Source organism: Mastigoproctus giganteus, chromosome 3, assembly GCF_048544385.1.
Source record: "Mastigoproctus giganteus isolate SK-2022 chromosome 3, ASM4854438v1, whole genome shotgun sequence".
NCBI classification, from domain to species: domain Eukaryota; kingdom Metazoa; phylum Arthropoda; class Arachnida; order Uropygi; family Thelyphonidae; genus Mastigoproctus; species Mastigoproctus giganteus.
In genome coordinates, this window is record NC_143577.1 from 125,562,432 (window position 1) to 125,583,341 (window position 20,910).

A 20,910-nucleotide genomic window follows, 5' to 3' on the forward strand; every position below is an offset into this window, starting at 1 on the left:
TCATCTGACATCCATTTAGGCCTAAACTTTGAACAATATTTCTTAGTTGGTACGAAGAGTTAACTACCCTGATATTAGTTAACTCTGAGTAAATCCCACTTCAGAACTGTGATCAGTGCCACCTAGTGGTTCCTTTATCTGCAAATTCTCAATGCAAGAAGAATCACTACTGATAATCAGATCAAGAGTATTACTTCCTCTAGTTGCCTCCCGAACATGCTGATGTAGAAAACAATCATCCAATAAATCCACAAAAGCCTTGCTAGTGTGTGCATGATCAACCCACAAATTCCAGTCAATATCTGGGAAATTAAAATCCCCCATTATAAGACTCTCTGATTTACTGGCCCACTATTTATTTCCCTGTACAGTTTCTTATTATACTCATCAGAGTCATTAGGCCTATAACACACTCCTACTCTTGATTTTGCTTTCTCAGTGCTTATGTCACACCAAACTGACTCGACTCGACACTGCTCTGTCCACCCATGTTGACTGGCTGTACTTCCTTGGATTTGAAGTTTCTTAACTAATAGCATAACCCTCCTCCCTTCCTATCCTATCTATTCTTTCTGTACACATTGTACTCCCCAAATTTCAATTCTGCATTCCTTATATCTATGTGGCTCGACGTCTCTGATATCCCAACAATACCAGCCTTTGATGTTTTGACCAACAACTCAAATTCATCAAATTTATTTACCAAACTCCTAGCACTGGTGTACACGCAAGTATACATGCACCTGTTCTTATTCTTAGCTACCCTAACACAGCCCATATATTTACTTGTTCCGCAATGACTCCCAGCAGTCTCTTTTTTTCTTTTTTTTGGCTAGTGTATCAAAAGCCTGTGGTTTCCCTGCACTATATGAGTAATACTATTACTTAATTCGTTACAAATTACAGTAATTTTGAATATAATGTTGAATGCATTCCTTTTCGTTTATTACAGAGTCAGTGGTTACAGTTGTAGGGACCCTCTCTGAGATAGTCCTACATAGTGGACAGTATTTTGTTGGGTCAAGTGGCACCAGCGGTTGCCCATAACTGAACTATAAGTTCTCTTGTGTTGAAATACAGTTCCCTGTAAATGCCAGAATTGTGAGTGGAGTGTTGTTAATGTCATGTGATGTAGGGTTCTGTTGCTCTTCTGGTTTCTCTGCCTAGAGCAGCACAGATCCCTAGTTTCCATCCATGGCATGTAGTCCAGAATCAATACTCTGCCTAGCCAGACCGTCCATGGGGTCGTCTGAACTTCCCAGGAAGGGCCACACACAAAAGAAAAGAAAGGTTCTGGTAGGATTGCAAAATAGGCAAAACAGGGCAAGATGGGTGTTCTCCCTAGAGTGGGGGGCCCATCCATTCCGGAGGGGAAGCAGAGAGAGAGAGAGTTCTGCAGCAAGAGAGCCTCATTTAGGGAGTAACAGTGGATGGTTGACTTCTGGGAATGAAGTCTGAAGCAGAGACCTGCTGCCGAAGAGCCCTACACCTGGGGCTGTTTTGGTGTCACCAAATGCTACCCAAGTCAGGGTGAGTTACTTAATACTTCCCACACAGGTCTGTCCCGTGTCCAGCCAGACACAGTACCTATCCCACCTGCCCCATTTAGGGTATAGACACTGGTTGTAGAAGGGTTGAGAAGGCCAATGTGACCCTTGTTTGTTTTTTTTTCATTTAGGGTGGTGGTGTTTGTTGTTTGTTATTTGGTTTTTAGAAGCATTAGCAACTAAGGCCATATTGCTCCGATTTAGGGTGGTGTCTTCTTCGGTACATTAATCCTTGTTTACTTAGTAGGCAGTCCATATTTGAGTATCATTCCCAGTGTGTTATTTCCCTTGATTGGACTCTCTTCTGGTGTGGCAATAGTGCTGTTTTATTACTTATCCACATCAGGCATCCAGGGCAGGGTATTAGCATTAGTTGAGGCATATGATGCAAGAAACCAAGCTTAAACATTATCAGCCAAAAAAAAAAAACAAAAAAAAACCCTTCCCATTTTACTCATTTGGTCACTCCAAATGTTTGGCTGCCTTAAATTTATTTAAGTTATCAACTTTCACAACAACAGATGAAAATCTGTTCTATCTATCAACTACCCACTGGCTAAAGTCAAACTTCTGCACATCTATCCTACATCTGTCTTTCCTCAATTTGAATTTATGCCCTCTCAGGTGATTATTCTGAGCAAGAAGAAGAATCCCATCAGCAATGAGCATGCTCAAACCATTCAAGGCTTTATACACCTCAATCAGATCACCTCGCAGGTGACTAGTCTCCAGATACTGTAATCTGCAAAACTTAAGCCGTTCTTTGTAAGAGCATGTTTTGTTCCCATCACCAATCTTGTTGCTCTTCTCTGTACTCATTCTAGCAACTCTACATCCTTCCTAAAATGAGGCCTTCAGACCTGTATGCAGTATTCAAGTAGTCTTCCATGTACAAGTAACCCTCGTATAACACAGTTGTTAGGTTCTATAAAATGGGTTATACGGGATTAAGAAAAAAGTACAAAAAGGGAGATTACGTTCCAAAATCTAACAAAAATACACTATTTCTTTAACAAAATGTTAACAAAACTAAAAAAAATACATCATATTTGGCTCTCTTTAAAAAAGTAATCTGGGTTTGTTTGCTGTTGCTTGATAAATCTTTGTGAATTTCATCATATGGAACCAAGCATTTTTGAAGCTCCCTTTTTAACTTTCGGCTCCTTTCATTCAAGAATCTGCATTAAAAAAATAAGATTCTAATTGCTTGGCTAATTTTACACTTTCCCGTATGTTTTTTAGTGTAAAATTTGGAAGTTTAGAATTTTCATCTGCACTTTCAATCTTCTGAATTGATTTGGTTTTACCTCCGATGCCATTTCCACCAAATCTGTTTTGCCAGCCTCTTTTTCTACCAGTAATTCTTGAATGTCTTCAGTAATCATCATATTTTTTATTTTTTTAGGGCATGTTACTCTGTGTATATTGTTTGTAAATTGCTTGTGTCCTGAGGTCAATTTTCTGTTTTGCTGGACGAAAAACCCGAGTTTCTGGGAGAAAAAACCATGCTATCCTTGCCTGAGCCTTGTTGAGAAAAAGACCCATAAAAATTCCTCCTGTCATTAACAGGGATTTGTACTCAGGTCTTTTCCACACGGTGTGGGGAGGAGGAAGAGTCCATCAACTGTGCTACCTGTGAGAGCTTCAGTAGCCATATCATCAAAACCTTCCCCTCCTACCGACGTAGCAAGTTCTACTACCAAATTTCCTGAATGAATTGAGTCTGGCCATACATTTCTCCAACACGCACCTGTTGACAGTTTAATTCTTTCAGCGATAAAGGCTGATTCCGATACAGTCCACAAATGAGAAATGTTTCCATGTCTCCATTACTTCAATAGATTTGGAATCAATTTTTACCAAAATCCATTGTAAAGATTTTCTGATGTAATGGGTTTTAAAGGTGGATATAATGCCTTGATCTAATGGCTGAATGAAAGAAGTTGTATTAACCTTGTACAACTGTGGTGGTAGTAGGAACATAACTTCAATATGTGGATGACTTAAATCTTTTGGATGGCCTGGTGGGCTATCTAATAGTAATTAAACTAAAATCTAGATTTTTCCACAAGTGCAGGGATTTCTCAGTAATTTTTTTGACTAGAGTCAGCAGCGGTGATTCAAAGAGAACAAATGTTGAAAAATTGCATCCAAATAATAGCAGGGTTTTCCCAGCACAAAAGCTCAAAAATACCCTGTTATGTGAGGTTTATTCTGTGTTAGAGCGAAACCGTGTTATTTAAGTACTGTGTTGTTGTTGTTTTTTTTTTTTTAAGGAGCATTAGCAACTAAGGCCATATTGCTCAGAGGATATGCAGTGGTCATTCCCTGACCTTTCCACATCCTCCGTATTTGGTGGTCACAGGCTCGAACCCCGGTCTAATCAAGAAGCGTGTGCTACACACTGCCGCTCTACTGTGTTGTAGAAGTATTAGCATTAGTAGAGGCATATGATGCAAGAAAGCAAGCTTATGCAACATCAGCCAAAAAAAAAAAAAAAAACCCTTCCACTTCACCCCTCCGTTCGTTCGAAATACCTGTCCAGCTGAGCCTTAAATTTATTTAGGCTATCAACTTCCACAACAAGGGATGGAAGTCTATTCCACCAACCAACTACACGCTGGCTAAAGGCAAATTTCCGCACATCTATCCTACATCTGTCTTTCCTCAATTTGAATTTATGCCCTCTCAGGTGATTATTCTGAGCAAGAGGCAGTATCTCAATGCTCAATGGTTTGAGCATTGAGCATGCTCAAACCATTCAAGGCTTTGTACACCTCTATCAGATCACCTCGCAGGTGCCTAGTCTCCAAGACACTGTAATTTGCAAAACTTAAGCCTTTCTTCGTAAGAGCAACCCTTTGTTCCATTCACTAACCTTGTTGCCCTTCTCTGTACTCATTCCAGCAGCTCTACATCCTTCTTGAAATGAGGCCTCCAGACCTGTATACAGTACTCAAAGTGCGGCCTGACCATTGCCTTATACAAGGGAATAATCACCTCCCTATCCCAAAAGCTTAAAAATACACTGTTATACGAGGTTTACCAAAATTCTCTAACTATGTTAGAGGAAAACCGCGTTATTTAAGTACCGTGTTGTGCGAGGACTGCTGCAATTTATCAATCATGTTAAAGCAAAACTGTGTTGTTGAAGTACCATGTTATATAGGGGTTGCATGTACAACAGTATCAAAATCTTTCCAGAAATCCAAGTATATGATATCTTCCCTGGAACAGAACACAATTCACAATTATGTTCACACATTTGCATATCTCCAGTCTGTGGAGACTTCCCGTAAGTGCAAGGATGCTCTCATAATTATAGCTAAGGGGTTTGCTTACTTCTTTTCTGTCTCCTTAAATATAAATGGACAGATCCCATCCACCCCAGGTGCCTTTATTATTTTTAACTTCAACAATTTCTTCTCCACTTTCCTCTCAGTTACAAAAAAAAATCATATAGCTCACTGAGTTAAAATCACAGTTTGATAAGTTTCTGGCTTCCCTGTAGAATTCCTCATGTGAATGCAGATGCAAAATACTCATTCAGTTTGTCAGTTATCTGTCAGCATCTTCAACAGTCGAACCACCGATATCAAGTGGACCAATATGATTCATCCCCTTCCTTCAAGAGTTTACATAAGTAAAGAAGTCTTTCCTGTTTTTCTTTGCATCCTTTGCCAAAGATTTCTTGTAATCTGCCTTCACATAGCTAACCTCCTTTGTGACTTTATTACAGACTAGCTTATATGCTTCCCATGCATTTTTCTTCTTTGCCAAGAGTCTCATCATTTCATCTGACATCTATTTAGGCTCAAACCTTGAACAGTATTTCTTGGTTGGTATGAAAAGCTAGTATCATCATCATCATCATCAGCCATTTTCAATCCACTGCAGGATGAAGGCCTCTCCAGCAACTTTCCAGTTCCTTCTTTGAGCACTGGCCATCCATTTACAACTCAAAAACTCATGAATTTCATCTATCCATCTCCGCCTTTGTCTTCCAGGTTTTCTTCTAGCTCCTCTTGGGTACCATTCTGTTATTTTCTTAGTCCATCTGTCATCATGTCTTCGAGCTATGTGTCCTGCCCAAGACCATTTTAGTTCTTTAGTTTTGATAAGAACGTCCTTTACTTGAGTTTGCTGCCTAATCCAAGTGTTTCTCTTCTTATCTAACAGTCTGATTCCCAATATAATTCGTTCCATTCTTCGCTGTGTAGTTCTCAGCTTCTCTTCCATTCTTTTGGTGAGTGCCCAAGTTTCACTTCCATAAGTCATGGTGGGGAGTATACATTGATTCATTATTTTACGTTTCAGACAAACTGGGATATTGCTCTTCAGTATGTGACTATATTTTCTGAATGCTATCCATCCAAAATTTATTCTTCTCTTGACTTCCAGCCATTTATCATTATTACAGCTAATAACTTGTCCCAGATAAGTATATGACTCCACCTTTTCAATTACTGCTCCTTCAATCATTATTTCCCTTTCCATGGCATACTTGTTCATCATTACTTTTGTTTTAGCCATATTCATCTTTAGTCCAAAATCCTTACTAACTGTGCATAACTGATTAAGATTTTCCTCTAATTCTTTGGGATCGTGGCTTATGACCACAATGTCATCTGCAAATCATAAATGGTTTAGGTACTCTCCGTTCACATTTACTCCTTTCTGCGACCAGTCTAATCTTCTGAAAGCTTCCTCAAGGGCAGCAGTAAACAGCTTCGGAGATATTGTGTCTCCTTGTCGAACTCCTTTCTCGATTTTAAATTTGCTACTGTCTTTGTCTAGTCTAATAAAGGATGTAGCACTCTCATATATTTTCTTCAAAATCATAATATATGGAGTATCTATGCCTTGTCTTTCCAGTACCCGAAACATTGCCTTATGCTGTATGGAGTCAAATGCCTTTTCATAATCCACAAATGCCAGGCATAATGGTGATTTATATTCATTTGCTTTCTCCATTAGCTGTGATATTACGTGAAGGTGATCCATAGTTGAGAATCCTGTCCTAAAGCCAGCTTGCTCTTTCGGTTGATTCTCATCAAGTATTCTTTCTAATCTGTTAGTAATGACCCTTGTGAACAACTTGTAGATGTGGGATAACAAGCTAATTGGTCTATAATTTCCAATTTCTGATTTATCTCCTTTCTTATGCAGCAAAACTATGATTGCATTATTCCACTGCTTAGGCATCACACCTTTTCTAATGCACTTTGTGAAGAGCCTTGCCAGTTTTTGTGTTATGTCTCTTACTCCCAATTTTAACAACTCTACAGTAACTTCATCTTCCCCCGGGGCTTTCCGATTATTCATTTTCTTCAATGCATGTTCTACCTCATCAGGAAGAATATCGGGTATGTTGTATGTGTTGCTACTTTGCAATCCATCTTCCCCACTGCTGGTATCATTCCCTCGCTCCTTGTATGATTCTCTATAGTAGTCTTCTGCTATTTGAATTATGCCTTCTCTGCTATTTATAAGTACACCATCGCTATTCTTCAGTTTCAGTATCATTTGTCTTTCTGTATTACTGCTCATGGCTGCTGATTTAAATCCTTTGTTTTCCCTTAATGCTTGTTCTACTTTTCTTGTGTTAAATCTTTTTATGTCCTCTCTGAGTCTCTTTCTAATGGATTTGCATAACTCAGTATACTCAATTTTCTCCCTGTCAGTGTTTTTCTTGCTCTTCATTTGTCGTCTTTGGTTCATCATGACAAGTGTTTCTTGACTAATTTTTTCTTCTTTGGATTGCTGTTTCCCTATAGGTTTCTTGGGCTTTATCACTTTCAGAAAGTTGTAATATTCCTCGTCGATATCTTGATCCTGAGCAGTCTGCAGAAGCTCAAACTTGTTCTTAAGTTCCAGTACATACTGCTTTTTCTCCTCCTCTGTTATTTCAAAGACCTTTGTATTATTTACTCGAGTCAGTTTTTTCCTTTCCTTTCCTACATCTATATCAAGTGTACATCTTACCATTCTGTGATCACTTCCAACGTTTTCCTTATTCAGGACGGTAACATCATTCACAATATATCTTCTGTTAGTGAGGATGAAGTCGATTTCATCAGTTGTTAATCCATTTGGACTCTTCCATGTCCGCTTTCCGTTCACCCTTTTCTTGAAAAAAGTGTTCATTACTGACATTCCTTGAGATTCTGCAAATTCCACAAGTCTTTCACCTCTTTCATTTCTTTCACCAATTCCAAAATTTCCTATAGTTCCTCTTTCTGCGCTGTTTTGCCTTTTTCCAACCTTAGCATTGAAGTCCCCCATAATAATAGTGTAGTGGGTTTTCTGCTCATCTAGAAGACTCTCAATTTCAGTGTACATTTCTTCAACCTCTTCATCATCATGGCTCGATGTTGGTGCATAAATCATTATAATCTTTAGCTTGTACCTCTTAGAAATCTTGAGTATTAGTCTTGACACCCTTGGTGATGTACTTTTGAATTCCAAAATGTTGTTTTTAAAATCTTTATGGACCAGAAACCCAACTCCACCTTCACTCCTTTCACTGTTTCCATTGGTGTACAGCAGATTTCCACTTGGTAAACTTATAAGCAATTCATTTCTTCTTCTTGTTTCAGCCAAACCGATGATATTCCAATTCACATTTTCTAATTCCTTTTCCAGCTCTAATATCCTGTCTTCACCGATGAGTGATCGTACTTTATAACAGGCCAAGTTCAATTTCCGTGCATGGCAGCCTGGTCGTACCCAGAGATTCTTAGCACCCTCTGCTTCCACTCTGATCCTCTCGCTGCCATAAGAGGGAGAGTGAAAGCTGCTGGGGACTGAGGGCCATTTGTATTGTTGTGCTCTCATTGCTGGAGGGTTTGGTCTTTTCCTCTTCACGCTGACCAGGCGTCTTGAAGAGAACCACTCTACACGTTCGTTGCCACCTAAGTGACGTAACAGGGCTTACCATCGAGAAGGTGTGTATGAGTGGATTTTAGGGAGGCAGGCCAACCGGACTTCTCCTAAATCTTCTGTAATAGAGAGATATTGGATCCATCAGTGTTTTAGGCTGAGTGTCTGATAACACACAGGATACCTGTTCCCCTCTAAGCCCCTTAGAGCCTTAATCTGCCTTCACATAGCTAACCTCCTTTGTGACTTTATTACAGACTAGCTTATATGCTTCCCATGCATTTTTCTTCTTTGCCAAGAGTCTCATCATTTCATCTGACATCTATTTAGGCTCAAACCTTGAAAGTATTTCTTGGTTGGTATGAAAAGCTAGTATATTCCAAGGTTAATTCCTTGAATGCCTAGAGAATTTTAACTGTCTGAGACCACTGTAGTCACCTTTACAAAAGCAAAAACCCTTCCCTTTGCCCCTGATGGCAGTTATGTCTTTAAGTAAATCCCACATCAGCACACTTTGTCAGTGGCATCTACTGGTTCCTTTATCTGCACATTCTTAATGCAGGAATAATCGCTGCTGATAATCAGATCAAGAGCATTAATCTCTCTGGTTGTCTCTCAAAATGCTGCTGTAGAAAACAACCATCCAATAAATCAGCGTTTCCAAAACTGTGTTCTGTGAGATGTGAACATCTGTGAAAAATCTCGATTAATAAATAAAAAAATATATTAAATTAAATTAATTTTGCATATTTTTAGTGTACTCCACTTTTGTATCATTATAATTTTTCACATTATTTTTTTTTCAATTATTAATATACTGGCATAGACTAATAATCAAATAGACCACGGAACACTATTTTGTGGGCTTTGCATAAAGAAGTATGCGTAGAGGTAATGATATCTACGAAAAAGTAGCAATGTAGTGATCTAATATGCCATTCGTATGCAATTTAGCCTGGAGTATACAGGTTGAAATAGAGGGGAAGCGAACCGATATCAAAACAAAACTCACTTCCTTGTGTAAATTTTTTTTTTTTATAATTATCAGCATTTCAAAATATTTTTAATAAAATAAATGACCATGGATTTGTGGTTGAAAAAAGGAACTTTAAAATAAAATGAGAAGCAAGTACTTCTAGTATTGCAACTGTGGTTGATGAAATCGAACACAATATTGTCACATTTCAAAGTGAGGATGAACAGTCGCAGCCTTTTGTTCCCCAAAAATCCGATGTGAAAAAACAGGAACCAAATAAAAAAAGACCAAAGCGAAAGTATGATGACAGTTATTTGAAATAATGTGTTGGAAATAAAGATGTACCTGATGCACAGTACATTGTCTGTAATAAAATATTAGCAAACAGTTCTTTGGCTCCCTAACCTTGTGTTTCCTAAGTGTTCCATAAATATATTGTGAGATGAAAAGTGTTCCGTGACAAAAAAAGTTTGAGAAACGCTGCAATAAATCCACAAAAATCTTGCTAGCGTTCGAGCGACCAAGTTCATCAATATCTGTTCTATTTCTCTGTATAGTTGTTCATTCATCAATTTCTCTGTATAGTTGTACTCAGAGTCATTAGGCCTAAACACACCGCTACTCTCATTTTTGCTTTCCCAGCTTATTTTGCATCAAACTGTCCCAACATTGCACTGTCCACGAATGTCAACTGGATGCACTGCCTTAGATTTTATGTTTCTTAACTAACAGTATAACACCTCCCTTCCTATCCTGTCTGTACTTTCTGTACAGATTTTACTCCTCAAATTCCAATTCTGCATTCTGTGTACACTATGTCTCTGATATCCGAACAATATCCACCTTTCATCTTGACCAGCACGTCAAATTCATTAAATTTATTCACTATACTCCTGGCATTGGTGTACATGCAAGTATACATTCACCAGTTTTCTCTCTTAGTTACCCTAACACAGCCCATGTATTTACTTATTTCACGATGACTCCCAGAAGTTCTTGAAATCCACAACAACTTCCTTTCCAGGCTGCTGCTCATTCCAATAGCTGCAGTGCAAGAATCAGGAAAAGAATCACCTCTGCTTGCAGCTACGAAGATTAGTCTATTAGTCTGTGAATCCTCCCAAGCTAGCAGTTTTTGAACCCACCTAACACTGCCTTGATAACATCAGCAAATATTCTGTTCAAAATTAGTAAATCAGTAGGACCAAAGTAATGGCTACCAAAGTAAAAAATTATACAGTTGAAAAAAATTAATTATCGAAAAAAATTAAGAGCAGTGAGAAGAGAGAGGAGAAAAAAAAAAAAAAAAAAAAAAGCAGTATATTTCCAGAGTGTGGAATTCCAGAAGAAACAAACTGTGGTTGGATAAAAGAGGAAGAAAATAGTGTTCATTTGTAGACTCTGTAAAAGATGAAGCAGGCCTCCAAAGACAGAAAACTTAGACTTCGTGAAAACAGTAATGTAGAGAAATATTATACAAGTTGTTTCTACAGAAGCATAGTGAAGGAGCACTGATAAATGGGGTTATACTGAAAGCACAGGCACTTAAATTTCATAAGATATTTGGTGGAGATGACAACCTAATTAAAGCTTTTGAAGGGTGGCTTTGGAGATGGAGGCGCATTATGGGATATCCCAGGTTAGCCTTATAGGCAAATCTGTATTTGGCGAAACTACAGTATCAGAAGTGTTTGTGTTTCCTGAATTTCTGCATAATGTGATTTAAAATGGTGAATTCACAAATGCACCATTGTACAACTGTGATGAAACAGCTCTGTACAATAAAAGTCTCTCCAATAATTTGCCGGATATTAAAAAGGTACCCAACAAAGCAGGAATAAAAACTAACAAAGAGAAATACTGTGTTACTGTATGCAAATAAGACTGGAAGTCACAATCAAAAGCCATTATGCAGTGGTAAATGTCAGTCTCCAGTTGTTGTTGATATGGAGGTTTGATGGCACATAAGCTACTTTGGCTATAATGTGCCTATTCATTTATTATAAAAAGAGATGAAAAGGTTTCATAAATTCAGAATTGATTAAGAAGTCCAGTTTGCTTTTTGAAGTTGAAAAATTCGGAAATATTTGCATCATCTCCAATGAGATTCTCTAAAGTTATTGGTCTACGAAGATTAACCAGTGATAGCAGGGTTGAAATTCTGTTGTTGATATGGGGGTTTGATGGCGAATAAGCTGCTTTGGCTATAATGCGCCTATTCATTTATAATAAAAAGAAATGAAAAAGTTTCATAAATTCAGAATTGATTAAAAAGTCCAGTCTGCTTTAAGAAGTTGAAAAATTCTGAAATATCTGCGTCATCTCCAATGAGATTCTCTAAAGTTATTGGTCTATGAAGATTAACCAATGATAGCAGGGTTGAAGTTCTGTCTTGTTCATAGTAAGGGCAGTCAATGAGAATGTGTTTAATACTCAGATTTACATTACAAAGTGGACACTGTGGCGGGTTGTTCCCTGTGAGTAAATAAAGGTGGGTCAGGTAAGTATGTCCTATTCTTACCCTTGAAAGGACTACCTCTTCTTGTCTTGATGTGCGGACACTGGAGTGCCAAATTTTTGGATCATGTTTAAATTGAAAGAGTTGATTATTAATTTGAGAGTGCCATATTGCTGTCCATTTTGACAGGCATGCAGCCTGAATGGTTAAGGCATAGTCTGATGGCAGAACAGGGATATTAGTTAAGTTGAAGCTAGTTGGATTTTTTGCAACTTTATCAGCCAGTTCATTGCCCAAAATGCCAGAATGAGCTGGAATCCAGCAGAAGGTGACCAGTTGGTGGCGTTCTTCAATTTTTAGTAATATGCTTTTTATTTCGTCTAGAATAGGGTGTACTTTATCTAAGGGGTTACATAAAGCCAAGATTGAACTGAGGGAATCAGTGTAAATAACAGATTTTAAAGCACAGTCAGAAGAGAGATTCTGTAAAGCTAGTTTGATTGCATATAATTCAGCTGAGAAGATGCTGAATTCAGATGGCAAGGATGCTGAAATAACGGTATTTGGAAACACTGCAGCCGCTTCAACGTTTGAATTAGATTTAGAGCCGTCTGTATAAATTGGAGAGAAATCAAAGTATCTTTGAATGTGAGCTTCGTGAAGTTGTTTGATATTTGATGTTTGTAAAATGTTCTTTCCCCATTGAGAGAGGTAAGTGTCACAGGTCGGTATAGGAGGTGGAACCCATGGTGGTTGAGTACAAGTTGTTACCTGTTGTACGGAAAGGATGGAAACATTCCAAATTTGCATCAGTTCACGAAGGCGAAGACCAGCTGGCTTTACTATGCTTGTTTTATTTCTGAATAGGTTTTCTAATGGTGGATTGAACAGGTATGGCTGAGTCGGATGCATGGCACAGCTTTGTATCTTGACAGCATACTTCAGTAACATTGTTTTCCTACGTAAAGTTAGTGGGGGTTCATGGGCATCAATGTAGAGGCTATGTGCTGGTGATGTTCTGAAAGCACCGAGTGAAAGTCTCAAGGCACTGTGTTGAACTGGATCAAGCCAGTGCAATGCACTCAATCTGGCTGAATCATAGATGGGAGCTCCATAATCAAGACGGGATCTGATTAATGCCCGATATAGCCGAAGCAGAGATGTACGATCTGTGCCCCATGTTTGGGAGGATAGAGCTCTGAGTATATTTAACTTTTTTAGACAGGAAGTACGTACATTTTTAATGTGGTCTATAAAATTTAACTTATTATCAAATGTTAATCCTAGAAATCTGATGCTATTAGTGACCGGGATGGAGACATTATAAATTTGAAGTTCAGGATCCGGATGAAGTTTGCGCTGTCTACAAAATTGGATGGCAACTGTTTTCTGCTGCGAGAGTCGATAGCCATTGAGGCTGGCCCACTGTTGTATTTTATTAAGTGATATCTGGAGCTGCCATTCAATAGACCTCATATTTTAGGAATGGCAGGAGATTGAAAGATCATCTGCATAAAGGTAGGTCTTAACTGTATTTGGAAGCTGATTGGCAATGGAATCTATTCTAAGAGCAAACAAAGTGGCACTCAGTACTGATCCCTGTGGTACTCCTTCTTCCTGTATAAACGTTTTGGAGAGGGCATCTTGGTACTGAACTTGAAACGATCTAGTACGTAGGAAGTTCTGAACAAAAATAGGAAGGTTGCCTCGCAGACCAAGAGAGTAAAGATCACTAAGTATGCCATGCCACCAGGTAGTGTCAAAAGCCTTCTCGATATCTATTGAAACCATTACAAGATGATCACGTTTAACAAAGGCATTTCGAATGGCGAATTCAGCCTTGACCATAAGATCTAAGCATGACCTATTTTTACGAAAGCCATATTGGCTATGGCTCATTAGATGTTGTGACTCAATGATCCATACGAGTCTTCTGTGGACAATTTTTTGAAGGATTTTGCTCAGGCAGCTTGAGAGAGAGATCGGTCTATAGCTATAGGGGTTAGTTGGATCTTTCCCAGGTTTTAGGAATGCCAAAACAGTAGAGTGATGCCAAGAAGTTGGAAACACATTTTCTAAGAATATACGATTGTAAAAAACCAGAAGCAGGCTTAAAGCTTTGTCATCAAGATGTTGAAGCATGACATAATAAATCCCATCTGGCCCGGCTGCACCATTGTGGGCTGTTCTAATGGCATCCAAAAGTTCAAAGTATTGCAGTGGTTTGTTATATGGAAGAGTACATGCGGTTTGAAATTTTATGGCATGCTTTTCTCTAGTGTTTTTAATTTGTTGGAATGATGTAGGATATGCTGATGCCGCTGATATTTCAGCAAAAGTATTGCCCAAAGCATTAGCAATGTCTAAGGAATTGGATAGATCTTGCCCTTTCCAGGAGAGAATTGGAGAAGGTATAGTAGGAAACTTACCAGATAACTGTCTAATTTTTTTCCATATAGTTTTCGGATCAGTGTTTCTGTTAAAGGTCGATGCAAAACGGGTCCAGGATTCTTTCTTGGATTGCTTTTGTACAAATCGTGCTTTTGCTCTTAGCTTCTTATAATTAATGAGATTGGTTGTGGTTGGGGATCGCTGAAATAAATTCCAGGCTTCGATTTTTGCTTTCTTTGCTTTTGTGCACTCGTCATTCCACCAGTAATTATAATGCTTTCGATCAGGGGGATTTGATAATGGTATTGTGTCCTTGGCCACTTTTAGGAGATGTGATGTAATCTGTTGCATTATCGATATTCTGGAGCTGGATTTTTTCCTCGTCAAGAGAGATTGATGATCGAAATTTTGCCCAGTTTGCGCGAACAAATTTCCATTTCCTGCGGAGCTTGTTTGATGGAGTCTGTGACATTAAAACATTGCATATGATTGGAAGGTGGTCACTGCCCATTGGATCATTTAAAACGTACCACTCTATGGTTGGAAAGAGTATTGGAGAACAAATTGAGAGATCTATTGCTGAGGTGTGTCCAGTTGGGAGCTGTATGTGAGTGTGCGCACCAGTATTGAGTAAGGTGAGGTTTTGTGACTCTAGAAAGCTTTCAACGAGTCGACCACGTGTGTCTAGTTCAGGATCGCCCCATAAGGGGTGGTGCCCATTAAAATCCCCTAATATACAGAGGTGGAGGTATCTGTATGAATAGATCTTCAAGATCTTTTAAACAATAAGTATGGTTTGGTGGTAGGTATATTGAAACAACTGTTATTGAAATATTCAGAGTTATATGAACAGCAACAGCTTCTATTTCAGTTTGAAGTGGAATATGTTTAGTTGGGATCTTTGAGTTTATCAGGATTGCTACACCACCATGGGCAGCATTTGCTGTGTTACGATCTCTTTGATAAAGACAATAGTTCTTTATTGAAGGAGAAACTTGTGAGGTTAGGTAAGTTTCCTGAAGACAAAGGGCAACTGGAGAATATCGGTTAATTAGATCATGGATATCATTTGTGTTGCAACGAAAGCCTCTGCAATTCCATTGTAAAATACAAGGCATTATTTGTGTTTAATTGATGGAGCTGTATCTGACTGTTTTTTGAAGGTTACTGGCTTATGACGTTCTAATTTAGTTTTATCTTTTTTGGAGAAAACTGGTCGACCTGTGTCCATTTCTTCTTCTGCATGGATTTCTAGAAGGGGATCATCCTGTATGGATGTGCCATCTGTGTCCATGGTTGTGTCCTGAAAATTTTTTACTACATTTGCATTTGAACTATGAGATATGGTATCTATGACTGGAGTAGGAGCTGCCGCTGGTATTCTCAGAGGAGTATTATTTGCTTGGTCAGAGAACTTGGATTGTTGCTTAGAAAGAACATTTCTAGCCCAATCAGAAATTGATTTGTTACTGGGAACTGTTACATCAGTTTGAGTGGAGACTGTCTGATATTTTTTTACAGCATTGGCATAGGTCAGATTTTTGGTTATAGTCGGAGCAACTAATTTTCTCGCTTCTGGGTAACTTACTCTGTTCCCAACCTTGTATTTTATTATTTTTTTCTCGGTTTTCCACTTTTCGCATGTCTTGGAATATGCAGGATGGTCACCTTTGCAATTTGGGCAGGTCATTTTTGTAGCTGTACAGTTACTTTGTATGTGATCTGCAGATCCACAATTTGGGCAGACAGGAACTCCTCTGCATACGGTTTGTGAGTGGCCATACTTTTGGCATTTGTAACATCTTAAAGGGTTTGGAATGTAAGGGCAGATGCGGCAAAGTAAATAACCTGCTTTTACAGAGGAGGGCAAGTTGGGTGTATTGAAGGTGAGAATAATATTTCTTGTAGATCTAAGTTCATTATCTTTTTTAACCATTATTCGTCTTGCTTCAATTACGTGTTGTCCCTGCAGCTCTTGGGTTATTTCTTCCTCGGTGACGTTCAATAAGTCCCAACTGGATATCACACCTTTAGATGAATTTAGGGTTGTGTGTGGAGATATTTTAACTGGAATGCCAGCAAAGCTTATAAGTTGTAACAGCTTCTCGGAATGTCTGTGGTTTGTGGTTTCTACTAGTAAGTCTCCTGATTGCAGTCTCTTCACCGTCTTGGGAGATCCTGCAATGCCCTCCAGATGTTTTTGTACGACAAACGGAGACAATTTATTAATGGGCTGACTAGTAAGAGAGTGGATGATTAAGAACAATGGGCAAGGTTGCTCCATCCGATCGGTCTTTTGTCTCTTTGGATTTTTGTTCTCAATATCCTGATGGTCTGTGTTTGCCATGTTTGCTCCTTTTAGCCCTTGGCAAGTGGACTTACCTGCCAAGATTTCTGGCCCCGCCACGGGGAGGCAGGAGCACTGCCGCTAGGAGGCCAAGCGGTTAAAGTGTTAGTTGGTTAGTGGAAATAGATATATATGGATAAATAAAGAAAGGTGAGTTTCCTTTCTCTGTTCTAACTTGTGGCTTTTAAGTGTAGAACAATATTGAAATAAAGCTGCTAATAGAAACGTTCGAAATTAGAAAAAACTTTAATCGCTTTTGATGAGCACTCTATATATCGCAGAAAAATTGCTTGACCTCGAATTTGCTTGGCATCCGGGGCCATCAGTCTCCAGTGTTTTAAGCATGTCATCATGGAATCTCTACCCTGTGATTTATAAAAATAGTTCCAATGCTTGATGACAAGCGATATTTTTGCTTCATGATTTGAAAGTGAATTTTTACCATTAGTAAGATGCAACTTGCTTTCCATTAAACTTAAAGAAAAGGCTGTGTTACTGTTGGATCACTGCCCAACTCATCCTTTGGCAGATGTCCTGAAATTGAAAGAAGGCATAGGTCATATTTCTGCCAAGGAACACAGCTGCACTAATTCAACCCATGGATCGGGGCATTATTTTAGCCTTCAAAGAATACTGTCGTGGTGAGCTACTTGCTGGTGTTGTAAACTCTACATAACAAAGAAATATATAACAAAGAAAAATACAATATCATAGTAAAAAACTAAATAATGTTTATTCTTGATTTTCTTATTGAAAAATCGTTGACAATTTCAGATTTATTGAAACTGGAAACAATATCTTTTTCAATACTAAGAGACTCAAATGTGTTAAAATTTATTTCATCAATGTTAATCTTAAACAGTTCTTTGCCATTTTTTTAATTAGAAAAAGCACGCTCTCCATTGTGCTATGGTGACAGGAAGAGAGAAATATTCATATTGCAATAGAAACATTGGGAAACAAATCAAGAATATCATTTAAAAATATATATATTGTAACACATCGTATGCTTCCATGTTTGGCTGTATAAAAATTGACAAATTTCCTATTTCTTCACAATAATCAACAGCATTGATGTCAATATCTTTTAAAGAAGGATCCGACAAATAATTAGTTTGTAAGTCCGTACAATGTTTAATTTTGGTTTTTTTTTTTATTTAGAGATGGAAACGAATAAAGGTCTGATAAAAAAATTAAAAGTATTATTATGAACATTTAGTTATTCAATTTCTCTTCTATTTATAATAGTGTTATATCTAGTACGACATAATAAAAATTAATTTTGTATGAAGCTTCAAACAAATTTATAATTTTATAATTACTTTCATAAAAAAACATTTTCTTTTTTCAAAGTCATATAATTGAATTCTATACAGAAATTAACGTTGGCTCCATTTTTTTTTTTTTTTTTTTAATCGATTTACAGTGTGGCATCAACAAACGGAATAATAAGTTTTAAAATTACTTACCTTTGTACCACTATGACAATGCTATTCAAAATCACTATTATTAGTAAAAATTTATGCACCAACCAATGGTTCAGCTTGGATATTCATTATTGAATAACAACTAATGTATGTGCAGTGAAAAATTTTAGCGGCATGTCACATCAATTCAACGAGCAAAACCACAATGAAGTAGCAACTCAATGGCTGGTCACTGACACAGGCTGCTGCGCATTCTACACAGGTAAAAATCTCGTAACTTAGCTCATCTTATATAGACCCATGGCAAGAACAACCTGCACTATTTCCTAAGTGGATTAACTCCTCCTCCAAATTCCATTCACAAATAGAATAAACAAATGAGACCTGCACAATTTCCTAAATAACTAGGTATTGTGAACAGTGTTTCTGGAAATTTTTTGACCAAGAAAGTATAGCCGTGTAAAAAAGTTGAAGTCCACCCATGCCTTGCATGAGTATTGAAGGGTTAATTTATATAGTAAATTTTAGAGTAGACAATCATTATGCACACATCAACAAAAGTTCAGTAACATGGTCATATTCAGAAAAAAATGACATATTTAAGATTTTATTCATATGTGTATGTAAGTTTCAGGTTTTCAGGTGCCCTTAAACGTTGGCACCCTCGGATGACTGCCCCTAAGTAAATCCCATATCAATACAATGTGATCACTGCAATCTAGTGGTTCTTTTATCTGCAGATTCTTAATGCATGAAGAATCACTGCTGATAATCAGATCAAGAGTACTGCGCTCTCTCTCTCTCTCTCTCTCGTTGCCTCTCTGACATTTGCTGTAGGAAAAAATAGTCATCAAATAAATCTACAAAAACCTGCTAGTGTGTGAGTGGCCAACCCACAAGGTTCCAGTCAATATCTGGAAAGTTAAAATCTGCCATTAGAAGATACTCTTATCTAGATCATCTTCATTTAAAGCTGTTACATTCCCATTGTAACAAACTAGGGATGTAGGCCTTATAAGCCTTTAAAATTCTAATTATTGGTGTCTGAGGGTCCCTCGACAACCTATCCAAGTTCAAATGATGATCTTCTGGATGATTTTGTGGACTTTTTTTTAACAAGGACACATGTATCCTATCAATATTTGGTGCAGAAACAGATTAAGTGGGTCTTCTGCTTTTATGAAGGTCTGAAACCCTTATGATTTCTCAAATTTCTTCATAACACTATAACAGTTGGTTCTGAGGTAGGAGTCACTTCTGAATGTTTATCTCAATGACATCGCAGAGTTGTGTAGCTTTCATACTGGAAAAATAGTTTCACAATTAAATTTTTTCCTTCCAGTTTAAAAGGGGACATGGTTTATGTCAATCATCTACCTTTCATGCAACAAACAAAAAGAATAATTAGAAAAATATCTTTTAATAACTTTTTCAGTTTATGGATTTTTACAATGGTAAAGCAACTTTGACTCACTCTCTATTATACAGCTACAATTAAACTGAATGGCTGAATTTAGAAAACATAAAACTATAGAGTTTTATTAACTGTATGATAACCTTAGTAATCAACTGCCAAGATTACTACATTCACTTTTCATTTTTATTAATCAAAGAAAAAGAAACAAAAATTTAATCAAATTAAGAAGAAAAATCAAAGATTCCTGAAAAATCATGAATTGCATAGATTTTATCTAACTTTTTTTGTTTTTAAGTTACTGTTTTGCAACTGAATTACATTATTACATTACATTAGTACTTGTTTACAACTGAACACCTTATTACATTTCACCTTTTGCCATTCTGAGAAAAGTGAAATGTAATAACCTAATACATTATTACATTTTAACTTTCTCAGAATGAATATGTTTGGCATTTCCTCCTTTTTAACAAAGTTGTAAAAATTTTAATTGACAATACAAATGTTTATAAAAATTAAAGTTCAATTAAATTTTAATAATAATTAGTTAAGAACTTTTCAGAAGAATTAATAAACAGATATTAAAAGAAATTACAGAATACACTCTACCTTTGCTCCCCAGTGGTTGGCTAATTGAATGCACAAGCTACCAAAAGAAGATGCTCCATCCATTACCAATACTGTATCACCACCACTCATTCGACCAAGGTAGTGCAAGGCAGTGTAAGCTTTAACTGCATCCCCAATACATCCTGCTGCATCTACAAAACTAACTTGATCAGGTTTTTTAGCTGAAATGGATAAATTAATATATATATATATAGGGTGTAAATTTATATTTAATAAACAATATATACAAGTGTAAATTTTTTTTGATACTTGGAAGACAAAAAACAATTTTTTTACAACAATAAAACTTTACTTTAATTGTTCTAAATGCCCTCCATCAGCATTAATGCATGAGCGGCATCTATCTTCAACAGACCTACATACTGAAATGCACAAATCATGTGAAATGTTTTCTGCTTCTTGTTGAATTTTCGACCAAAATTCCTCCAATGTTTGCGGTTTGTGACTGTAAACCCGATTTTTCAAGTATTCCCAAGCGAAATAATCTAAAGGGGTGAGATCTGGGGACCTTGGAGGATATTCAAAAGTACTCCCTCGACAACCTATCCATTGATCATGAAATTCATTGCCAAGATAATCGCACACAGCTATGCACGATTATTAATTCCTTCTTCATTCTAAAAACACTTGTGGGGTTTAAATCCAGCTCTAGTGAACACTGTCTTGTTGATTTTCTTGGGGTACACAAGATTGCATTTCTTACAGCTTCAATGTTTTCATTACTTCTTGATGTCCTCTTCCTGCCACATGCTAAAGTGTTGATATTCTGAATGGGTTCATACTCGTCAAATTTATCCCACAAATGAGTAATTTTTAAACGTGTGGGCACTTTTCT

The 20,910-nt window shown here is 37.4% G+C and overlaps 1 protein-coding gene across 1 annotated transcript in view; it reads right to left on the bottom strand.

The window, feature by feature from the left end:
- The window catches only part of LOC150088258 (ferry endosomal RAB5 effector complex subunit 4-like), a 433,728-nt gene that overhangs the window by 256,784 nt on the left and 156,034 nt on the right, over positions 1–20,910 (bottom strand). Inside the window, exon 5 of the mRNA XM_090369407.1 lies at positions 20,055–20,236. Coding sequence (XP_090225533.1) covers positions 20,055–20,236 — 182 coding nt within the window. The remainder of the gene's footprint in view (positions 1–20,054; positions 20,237–20,910) is intronic.